Raw genomic sequence first — 10647 nt, forward strand, 5'->3', positions numbered from 1 at the left:
AAACACGGAAAGTTGAAAATTTCCTTTATTTTATCAAGGCTGAACTCTCGTCCAATGCTCAGTCATTGGCTGAAATGCCTACCTAACACACGCTTGTGGTCTCATGGGGGTTTCAAATTGACAACGTTCAAAACTGGAGTCCTGAGTCTCCCTCCGCACGCCCTCTGTTTGCTCCTCCCCACTTCACAGGATGGCAAATCCATTCTTTGGCAATCTGGGCCAATTACATGACTCAGAAATTCACTCGTCTTACAGGAGGCCCAAGAGAGTGCGCAATTTGTGAACGCGGACTGCGGTGTCGATTTTTAGACTACTTTTTTGTCTGCTCCCAGACAAGAGGATCGGGGGAGGTGGTACCAAAAAGGGGAAGTCCACCGGCCAGCCTCGAGTCGACGGCGAGTTCTGGGCCTTTGCATATGCCTCCACCCTGACGAACGTCCGTCCCGAGCCTCGGTTTTACAGAACGAAGGCTCTCGCTCCCGCCCCTGGGCCTCTCGAATCGCAAAGAGGCCGGTCGGCCGCTCAGCGGCTCGCGCTCCGTCCTCCAGGAGGAAGACTCCGGCGAAGAGCCGCGCCGCGCGGCCGGACACAGACGAGGGAAACCACAGTACCCAGAAGGCGTCGGGGGCGGCGCGGGCCCCTGACAGCCCCGGAAAGGGGCGTTCCCTGAGGCGCCCTGCGTGGGCGGGACTTCCGGGCGCTCCGCTGCCGCCGCCATTAGCCTCCGCCGTTCGCCCCGGGACGGCGTTGACTTGCCGAGCGCTGGGCCGGTGCCGCACCTTGGCCCTTTCGCGGGGAACGAGCCGGAAGGAGGAGGGAACTCACCCTCGCGTTGTGTAGCGGCCGTGACCCCCTGGAGCGGTGTGCCCTCCGCCGGCCGCCCGCTGGGCCGCGGCCTCTGCAGCCGCCCCCATCCCCGCAGTCGCCAAGGGCGGCGCCCGGGTCGTGGTGCCTTTTACTCGGGGGACGCCGCGGTCCGCCGAGGTCGCCAGGGCGCGCAGAGCAGAGGTGTGCTCGCCCGCAGCGCCCCGCGATGGCGGCGCCGCCGAGCGGCCGGGCCCAGGTCAGTGGACGTTGGTTCCGGGATTGCCGCCGCTCTGCGGGGGGAGCCCCGACGCCCGCCGCCCGGGTCTCTGCGGTTGTGTGTTTGGGCGCGCGCGCCTGGCCTGCCGCCCGGTGGTCCCCGGTTCCCTGAGGTGTGTGGGCCCCTTCACTACGTGGTGGGAAGAATGATGCTCCCGCCGGGGACTCCCGTCATTCTTAGGGGAGGCTCCACCCCGCCACCTGCCCTGGGTTGATTGCCGCTGCCCCACCTGGCCCCCTCCGACAGGGGACCTTGGGCACCGGGCGGAGGCGGGAGAGCCTTTCAGACAGAGGTGCGTGGACTAAAGCAAAGTACCCTGGGTGTTAGGGAGGCCCACGAGGGCCGGTGAGGTTGCGGTGGTTCCTCCCGGCTGCTGGGCGCCTCTGGAGGGCGAGGCCCTGTGGTCTTCCGCAGGGGGCACCACCAGCCCTCAGCCAGCACGCTTGGGGGCCAGTGCCGGTGTTACCTGTAGCTGTTTGGGCTTCCCGGCCTCAGGGGTAAAGGTTCTCAGAGCTCAGGAAGGACAAGGAGGCGTAGGGTTCATTGTGGCAGCTCCCCCCAGTCTGGGAGACCCAGGGAAGGCCCAGGGGGCGTGGGGAACAAATCCGGGCACTGCTCCTCGGCCCATGTTCACAGAAATGTTGGGGGCGTGGATGGAAATTATTTAACAGCAAAAACGGGGGTAAATGCTTCATAGCCTCCGTACTTGTAATCACTCTGATGGTGGAGGAATGTCCAGTTTACTCTCTTCAACACTGTGTTAGAGTAATCTGTCTTAAAAATCTCGCTTCTGGTTTGTAAAATGCAAGACTTTGCATCAATTGGTGGAGCTCCCTTAGCCTTTCCCTGTGCCATGAAGGTGATGAGATGTCACGGGCTGTGGGAGAAACAGTGAAAATCCCAAAGCACACTGAGCAGTGAGTAATTTCTGTTTAAATCGCACAACTGTTATTGGTGAAGTGGGAACTATTATTGTATTGATCCAGAAACCGAGGCTCAGAGAAATGAAGTGATGTCTTCAAGGTAACACAGCTGGCAAGTGTCGGTTTCAAGAGTTTGGATGCAAGCCACAGGAGACTGACTTAAGAACTGGGGACTTATAGTCCCTTTAACCAGGATGTGAAGCCCTCAGCATGGGGCAGGCAGCTAGCAGGACCAGTGAGGCTCAGGTACTGCTGTTGTTACTGGTACTGTTATCATATTCACTCATTCCTCTGACGTCCTAGAGCCCTTGCTGTCTGCATCTCCCAGTCCTCGCGTCATTTCCATTGTCTTGTGTGACCTTCCAGTGGCTCCCACGGAGAAAGCTTCTCCCTTAGACTCTACCGTAGTACATCCAAAGCATTGCCCACCTGCCCCTTGAGCCCAGCACAGAGCTTAGCCCTCAGGAGGTACTTGGTGATTTGAACCTTGATCACTCCGCGTCTTTACCAGGGATGTAGGGATGAGCTCTGATCACATCCAACAGCCCCAAGGCCAACGCTACTACCTCTGTTTGACTTTCCAGATATCTGTGACCTTCGATGATGTGGCCGTGACTTTTACCCAGGAGGAGTGGGGGCAGCTGGACCCGGCCCAGAGGACCCTGTACCAGGAGGTGATGCTGGAAAACTGTGGCCTTCTGGTGTCTCTGGGTGAGTCCTCCCCACTCCACCATGGGGGGACCTGCCACCTTCTTGTCAGAGCACCCTGTGGCTCCAGGCCTGGCTGGTCAAGAAGGCCTCTGGGTCCCCACCCCCACCCGCCCACAGCTTCAGTCATTTTCTAGACTCATCTCTTTGGGCCTGCTCTCCTGTGTCTGTCTGGGCAAGAAACAGTTCCTCTTTGGCTCCTAGAAAGTAATGGAAGGAAAGGGGGGTGTTGTGCAGACCCAGAGGGAGGGTTTCCAGCTGGGTCCTGTGAGGGACTGACAGAGGAACAGGGAACCACCACGATTATACCCTGGCTTCTGGTCTCTTGTCCTGGCTTCTCTCTCTGGCTCTCTGCTCATGTCACTGTATGCAGAAAGGTTTTTCCTCTGCCTCATCAGGTTGCGACAGGACTGGCCACCTGGTCCCTGCTCTTTCTGGCCCCCAGATTCCTGGTCTCCGCGTCTTTTTTCGTGTTTATGTTGTTCCTCTTTCTCTGTCTGCTGCTGGGCTGTGTGCGGTGTCCTTGGGGCAGGAACGGCCACCCGAGCCAGTGCTTCTCTGGACCTCTCACCCAGTGCCCAGCACAGACCGGCCTCCATCCGAGGTTCTGATTTCACATTCCAGAGAGGGAGCTGACTGTGTGAGCCTGATTGGCTCAAGTGTCCTTAGCAGGGCTGTGAGTGATGGGGTGTTCTCCAAGAAGAGAGTGAGTCAGGCAGGGCCCCGGGAGGCCTTTGCCTTCAGTGCCAACAGGTGTTGTCCCAAACAACATGATCCCGGTTGTGGGGCTCCTTTGTGTCTGTGTGCCTTCGCGATTATCACTTGTTTCGAGGGCCAGCATCCTCTGCCAGTCCGAGAGAGAGGTTAGAGTAATACTTCTCAGCAGTTGGGATTTGTGCCCCCAGGAGACATTTGGCGATGTTTGCAGCCACTTTGGGTTGTCTGGCCTTGAGTGTAGGTGGTACTGGCGTCTAGTGGTTAGAGTCCAGAGATGCCGTAAACGTCCTTCGATGGACAGGACCGCCCTCCTGAATGAAGGATTGTCCCGCCTGCAGCATCCAGAGTGCCATGGTTGAGAAACACCAGCTTAGATGTTTCTCTGCTTGAGGAGAGTGACCACAGCGCCATTCAACTTGAGGGAAAGGAGGGCTATAAATCCAGAGCTTAGGATGAGACATGCCTGTTCTTAGAGGACTGGAATTATGTCTGTCAGTGAGAAGAGAAAAAGCAAAATTAGAAAAGTTGGCTAGATTAAATATTTCATAACAAAATGTTTCAAAATAAAAAGTCCACTCTCTCTTCCTGCTGACCTCATCCGCCACCGTCAGTGCTTTCCCTGAGCTCACTGTGCTCTGGCTGTGCTGGGCATCTAGTGATTTCCCCACGCCCAGCCCTGCCTCGGGCCTCTGCTTGCTGTTGTGTCTGCCTGGGGAGTGTCCGTGGCCATTTCAGCCTCTCTCGCGGTCACCCCTTCTGTGCAGAATCACTGTCTCGCCAGCTGTGTCCTGCCCAGCGGAGCTCATGGCGGCCCCTCCCCCACCCCTCACTTGGTCTCGTCATCCTGGTGACAACTCTCTGTGCCAGTGGTTCTCATCCAGGGATGGTGTCGCCCCCCGCTGACGCTGGCCAGTGTCTGGAGATATTTTTGGTTGTCACAGGTGGGATGGAGGTGGGACCGGCACCTAGTGGGTGGAGACCTGGAATGCTGCCAGCACGTCCTTACAATGCACAGGACAGTTTCCTCCCTGTCTTCCCAACAAAGAATTACCTTGACCTAAATAGTCATGCCCATGAACCCAAGTAATTATGCGAGATTGAGAAACCTTGTTTCAGAGAGTGCAGGAATACTTCGTCAACTGGCATTGAGAGACAACCTGACATAATCGTTTCCTGCCTTCTGATTGTTTTTGATGGCAAGTCTGGATTTAGTGCTGAGTCTTAATACACTTTCTTCATTCCCCCCACCCTCCGATTGTTGGTACTTTTCCCTTTAAAACGGAGTAGCCTTGAGTTTATAGCCCTGAGTAGGGAGCATGAGGTCACTGGGATTTAACATCATTTTGATTTCATTGTTGAGTTTTCGTGGTGACCTGCCACCAAAGGAAGTGACTCTAGGTTTCCCATTTACCAGAGTGATGCAAGATTCTTTCTTTGACGAAAATAAGAAAAAATAGACATGAGTCATGTTAAAAAAGTTCATAATCATCAGCACAGATGCCCTGAGCACTGACCAAGCAGGACTTTTCGGGCCTATTCATGCTCTACTCATTTAAATTCCCACAGCATTCCCCCTCTATTAATTTGTACTTGAAAGATTTTAATTTACGGAGGTGACTCAGTGACAGACGACACAGGGAGGTAATGCTATTGTATATTTTACGTATCTGTGTGTGTTTTGTGTATATATACACGTGCACACACCTGTACACATGTGCCTGTGTGTGTTGTAGTTGTGTGTAAAAGAAGAACTTTTTCCTCTACTCAGCAACTTCTGATACCAAATTTTGTTTTCACACCATGCAGTTCTGACACTGACTACGTGGAGTTAGCACAGATCCCACAGGTTAAGGGCTCAGTCTCCTGGGCAGCCTCTCGCCCTCCCAGCCACATCCACTTCAGACGCCAGTCTCAAGTCCAGGTTGTCACCTGTGCTGATCAGTTGGTTGTAAATCAGAGGTAGGACCCCTTCCTCAGAGTTGACCATTTGCTAGGGTGGCTCACAGAACTTAGGAAAGCACCTTACTTAATATTAACTGTTTTGAATTCAGAAACCACTAAATGGGAGAGATGCAAACAAGGTTCATAGGACAGGGCACTGAGCTTCCGTGCCCTCTGGGCTTGCACCCTTCTAGCACCTCGTTGGGTTAACCAACCTGGAAACTCACTGAATGACTTTAGTTAGGGTTTTTTGTGAAAGCTTCATTACCTAGGCATAATTGATGAAACCACTGGCCGTTGGTGATTGAACTCAATCTCCAGCCCTTTTTGCCTCCACAGAGGTGAAGGGATGGAACAGAATGTTCCAGTGTTATAATCAAATGATTCGTCACCCTTACCCTTCCTCCTTAGAAGTTTTTTAAAAAAGTCACCTCAGGAACATAATAGAATTCTTAATAGAAAGCAAAAAAGGTCCTGTGTCTAATTTCTGTCTTAAGAGAGGTAGTCTATGGACATTTGCTGGGGTGAAGGTTTTAGCATCAGGGGGTGGAGTCGTCTTCATTGTTGAGGGGTCTGGCACGATGTTGTCTGGGTGTGTGACTGGGGTATCCTTTGCAAGTGAGTGCCCACTCACATCGATGGGGTTTTTGCCATGTTTGGTTGAAACAGTGGTGTTAGTGTGCGGTGTAAGTAGACCAAGAGGCCTTTTATTAAGGCAAGATAGAGACCCATTTAGGGGTTTATTTGTCACACTGGAATTTAAAAGGAGTTGTTTCAAGTGACCATTTATGTCTTTTACTTAAACCAGTTCTTTGGGGCATGTTTGGGCCATGAAAGCTCTGTTGAATGTCTCTTCCCAGAGCGTAGCATTGTGTAATTTGAGAAGTGAAATGTGTGTCTATTACCAGTATTGTCTGCAACTCTGAAGGGAATAAGGAATGTCCTGGCAGTGCCTTGTGTTGTGGCTGTATGTGCAGAGATGTATGATTTTGACTTCTATTTGGAGTGTCTGTGAGACAAGAGATTCTTAGGAGTTCTTTACCCCAAAGCAGACCATTTTTAGGCAATGGCCCTGCACTTTATAATGAATGTGGAGATGGGGCCATTTGTTGATCAGGGCATTTGGCACTAAGATACCCCCCCCCCCACGAAGTTTGGTCAAGTAATATTTTTTAGGTCTCATTTTTTATTTAGAACATTCTGGCTAAGGGATAGAAAGCAGCAACATTCCACTGAACTCCATCACGTATGATGGATAGCAGTGTCTTCCTAATAGTCCAGAAACTCCCGTAACTGTTCACTCTGTTAATCTCAAGGGACTTTCCAGGTGGCCAGAGGGTCTGGGGGAGGGCTGACCTCCTCCAGCACTGTAGCGTCTGGCAAGGGACTGAGGACAGGAGAAGCTGCCACCTCCTACAAGTGGAGCTATGCCAGAGGGCCCAGATGGGGTTCCATTCTGTCTTACAGAGTCCTGAGGAGCTGTGCTGAGCTTGTGCTGTTAACGGTATTTTGAATAGATCTTAGAGTCTTTGTTGGAGGAAATCCTTTGGGATTGGTAATTGGGGTAATTGGTAATCAGTTGGGCTGATTGGTAACTAACAGCAGTAGTGAGATTAAATAAAATTTATAAATGAGGAATGTAGTCACCAGCCCCCAAATAACACTAAGTAGTAGTATTAGCTGAAACTGTCCCCACAATGGGACGAAAAGACACCGGATTGATGTATCCATATGAATGTGTCGAGTGAATTTCCTTGGACGAGGCTGTCGTCAGTGTACCGTCACACCTGTGCTACTAGAGAAAGGTGGGTGCACTTAAGCTCTTGTGTGCAGAGATTGCAGCGGCAGAGCTGTGGAGCCAGCCTCACAGGCAGCCTGGGAAAGAAGAGTTTACCTTCAGAGTAAAGGCAGGCTGGCAGAGAAGCCGTTGAAACAGGCCCTGAACAGAAGACGGTCAGCCAGATCTGTAAGCCCAAGGTCGTCGCCAGGTTGTTGATTGGATAACGTTATTAATTTATTTATATTGGGTATTGGGTGTGTGGATCGTGTGGATCAGCTCTGCCTGCCAGACTGTGTGGCTTAAACAATAGCTCTATTTTCATGGCATTCTGGAGGCTGGAAGTCCCAGACCTGAGGTGCCAGCAGACGGGTTTCTGATGATGAGCTCTTCCTGGCTGCTGCCTTTGTGCTGTGTCCTCACGTGGCCCTGCCTCTGGCTTGGAAAGGCCCCTTTCTCCTCCTCTTTGAGGACACCAGTCCTCCCAGATTGGGGCCACATCCCCGCGACCTCATTTAACCTTAATTACCTCCTTACAGGCCCTATCTTCAGATGTGATCACATTGGGAATTTGGGCTAAGTAATGACATTTAGGGGCAGACACACTCGGTCCTTAGCAGGAACCCTAATGGATGGACCACCACATTAAGATTGTAGTAACCCACCAGGAGGAGCCCTTTATTTTTCCCAGGTTAAGAACAGACACAACTGGGCTGTCAAATGGAGAAGCAATAGGACAGTCATTCCTTTATTGATTAGCTGTTATGTGAAGTTTTACTCCCTGGAGGCCCTTTTCCAGCTTCCACTGGGCCATATTCACTATCTCAACTGGTGTTTGTGGGTCCCATTTTACCAAGTCAATTTGTGAGCATCCATGCCCAAAATGGGATATTTTAGGACAATGGATACTATGAGTAGGGGAAATATAGGCAAGTCTACAGTTAAAGTGAGACATACGTATTTTTCCTCTGTATTTCGCTACTTTTTAAGTTTGGGCAGAGTAATATTTAAATTTAGTGGGATCTCCAGGTATCACTATGATTTGAGCCCTAGTATTAATTAAATGTATGAAGTTTTGTCATTTGGTACATTTTAGCAAATTCTAAAGTTAACTCAGAACCTATATTGTAGAGTCAGAAAAACCGATCAGTGCCGTGTTATGTTTTGGTGATAAATTTTTTTTTGGAGTATAAATTTTGTTATGCTATACATAATTATTATATATAACATATAAGTTTTTAGTATATAAATTTTGCATTTCCAATTGGGTCAAATTATAGACTGTGATTTAGTTATATACTGTGTCTTATTTAGTTATCTTTTATTTTCTCCCTCTGTATCTAGGGGTTGTTACTATTTTAAATCAATAAATAGTTTAGAATGAGTTATGTTTTCTAGACCTGGTATTTGCTTGGTACATAAGTTTTAAAGCGCACCCCCCTCCTTTTTCTCTTGGGCTTTCAGCTTCCTAAAGCCCCATATAGCTGAAGGGAGTCTTCCCTTTCCACTGCCCCATTACTGGGCCCTGTGCTGAGCGTGTAGCAGATATGAGCGATTTGCTTAGTGACAACTGATAATCTTGGGGTGTTGTTCAGGATCTGCCAGAGCAGCCTTCTGTGGGTCCTGGTGCCTTTGCCTTTGATTTCTCTATAGAGTCCTGTGTCTTTTTACCCTGCATCTGTGTTTGGCTACATATGACAGAGCAGCTCAGTCTTCACCCTGAAGGAAATTTATTATCTCACATAATAAGAAGCTCAGAGGTGGGACTGGCTCCCAGGTGGGTGGGTGATAACCCAGCTGTGTGTTTCTTTACTTCCTCTCTATGGTGTAGGTCTTTTAGGCAGGTTCCCTCACAAAAGTCCCGGGACGCCGCCAGACAACAGGAGCAGCAGATCCCCTCATTCAGCCATCCTGGAATAGAGCTTTCTAAAGTTGCGTACCTCTAACTATTGGTGATTGAGGAATGCCACTTGCAGGTTGGTAGAGACTAGTTTTTCAACCTTCCTTTGATGCCAGAATCATCTGGGGAGGTTTTAAAATCTACCGATATCCAGGCCTCACCTGCAGAGATTTCCTTTCCATTGGATGTGAACCCAACATGCCAGGAGGGGTTGATGCACGCATGGTTGAGACTCACTTACTTGGATTGATTAGGAAACACTTTCTGGAAGGAGGAAGTCATATTCCCTGGGATTCTGTGTGCTGGAAGCCAAAGAGAATAGGTGCTGTCTACACAGCCAGCACTACTGTCTAAAGTCTTTGGATCCCAGCAGTGGTGTTTGTGCCTATTTCCAGGTGACAGGTTGGTATTTTGTTAGTGTGGATGGGAGCAACTTCTTTCCGAGGTCATTTCCGCATCCTGAAGTCCCAGAATAGATTGAGACGTTTTCTTTCTTTTCACAGAAACCCTAGTGTCTTCTTTCCTTCTCTGTGAACAGGGTGTCCTGTTCCTAGACCTGAGCTGATCTACCAGCTGGAGCACGGGCAGGAGCTGTGGACGTGGAAGAGACACCTGTCTCAAAGCGCCTATCCAGGTAGGAGCCAAGATGTGGGCAGGTGGGAGACCCTGCAGGCTCGAGACCAGGAGGAGACCACTGGCCCTGGTTCCCTGGGGAAGCTTCTTGTTCTGGCCTCTCTGGGGGTTTGGAAGGCACGGAGCCCTTTGACCCGAAGTCAGCATGCCTGGCAAGGTACCCAGAATGTTGCTCACTCCTTCCACCTCCCAAGTTTCAGTGAATGGTCCTGCCACCCAAGCAGGTTAGAGACTGGGTACGGCCTCAGAGAATCCTCACACCGCCGCCTCCCTCAGTCCCCGCATCCGGCCATGCCCCAGTCCTGTGCGCTTCACATCTTGTACATCTCCTGAATCCCGTCACTTGCACCACCTTCCTCAGACCCGTCCCCAAGCTCAGTGCACGCTCCCATCCTCTTTTCTCTGGGGGATGCTACTAGTCTCCTCACCGGCCTCTGTATCTGCTGGTGCCTCTAGTCAGCTCTGTGTCCTGCATGAGCTACTCCAGGAGCTCAGACTTTGTTCCAGGTGGTTACCACTTCCCCAGCCCTGGATGTCTCAGCATATGACCCCTGAGGTGTCAGCGGGTCTTTGCGTTGAAAGTAAAGTCCGCCTCCTCCATTGCTTGATCCTCGACCCTACCGCACTTGCTCAGGCTCCGGTGTCTGCAGCTTCCCCTTCCATCTTGAGGGAGAGGTCTTGCCTCTGGCCCTGGCCAGTTCCTGAACCAGAGTCTAGAGCACACCTTTTCAGGAAGATGTTTTCTTCATTCATATTGTTTGTTTTGTAATGTAATGTCATCCTTTCTCTACTCAACATAAAAATAGACTCAAATTCCTTTAGCTGAAGAAAATCAATAAATACCTGTCTCACATCATATTCATCTACTCTGTGTACATTCAGTTATTCACATGTTTTGACTCTCATACGTGGTGCTGCCAGGAGCAGTCCTGTATCAGTCATCTTGCACATGATTACGGTGTCT

The 10647-nt window shown here is 50.7% G+C and overlaps 1 protein-coding gene across 3 annotated transcripts; it reads left to right on the forward strand.

Annotated features, from left to right (window-relative positions):
• Positions 1-10647, forward strand: LOC112806877 (zinc finger protein 264-like). 3 transcript variants are annotated; one of them, XM_073889037.1, is made up of 4 exons: positions 1-1063; positions 2071-2253; positions 2592-2718; positions 9589-10647. In XM_073889037.1, the coding sequence occupies exons 2-4, from the start codon at positions 2218-2220 to the stop codon at positions 10014-10016; spliced, it is 591 nt and encodes a 196-aa protein (XP_073745138.1). In that variant the 5' UTR covers positions 1-1063; positions 2071-2217; the 3' UTR covers positions 10017-10647. The 3 variants fall into 3 exon arrangements, with proteins under 3 accessions (XP_073745138.1, XP_025705164.1, XP_073745139.1); XM_073889038.1 differs by lacking the exon at positions 1-1063 and adding an exon at positions 1112-1376; XM_025849379.2 differs by lacking the exon at positions 2071-2253.

This window comes from Callorhinus ursinus, unplaced genomic scaffold (genome assembly GCF_003265705.2).
Source record: "Callorhinus ursinus isolate GAN/ISIS: 27379988/994484 unplaced genomic scaffold, GSC_fseal_2.0 scaffold100, whole genome shotgun sequence".
NCBI lineage: Eukaryota > Metazoa > Chordata > Mammalia > Carnivora > Otariidae > Callorhinus > Callorhinus ursinus.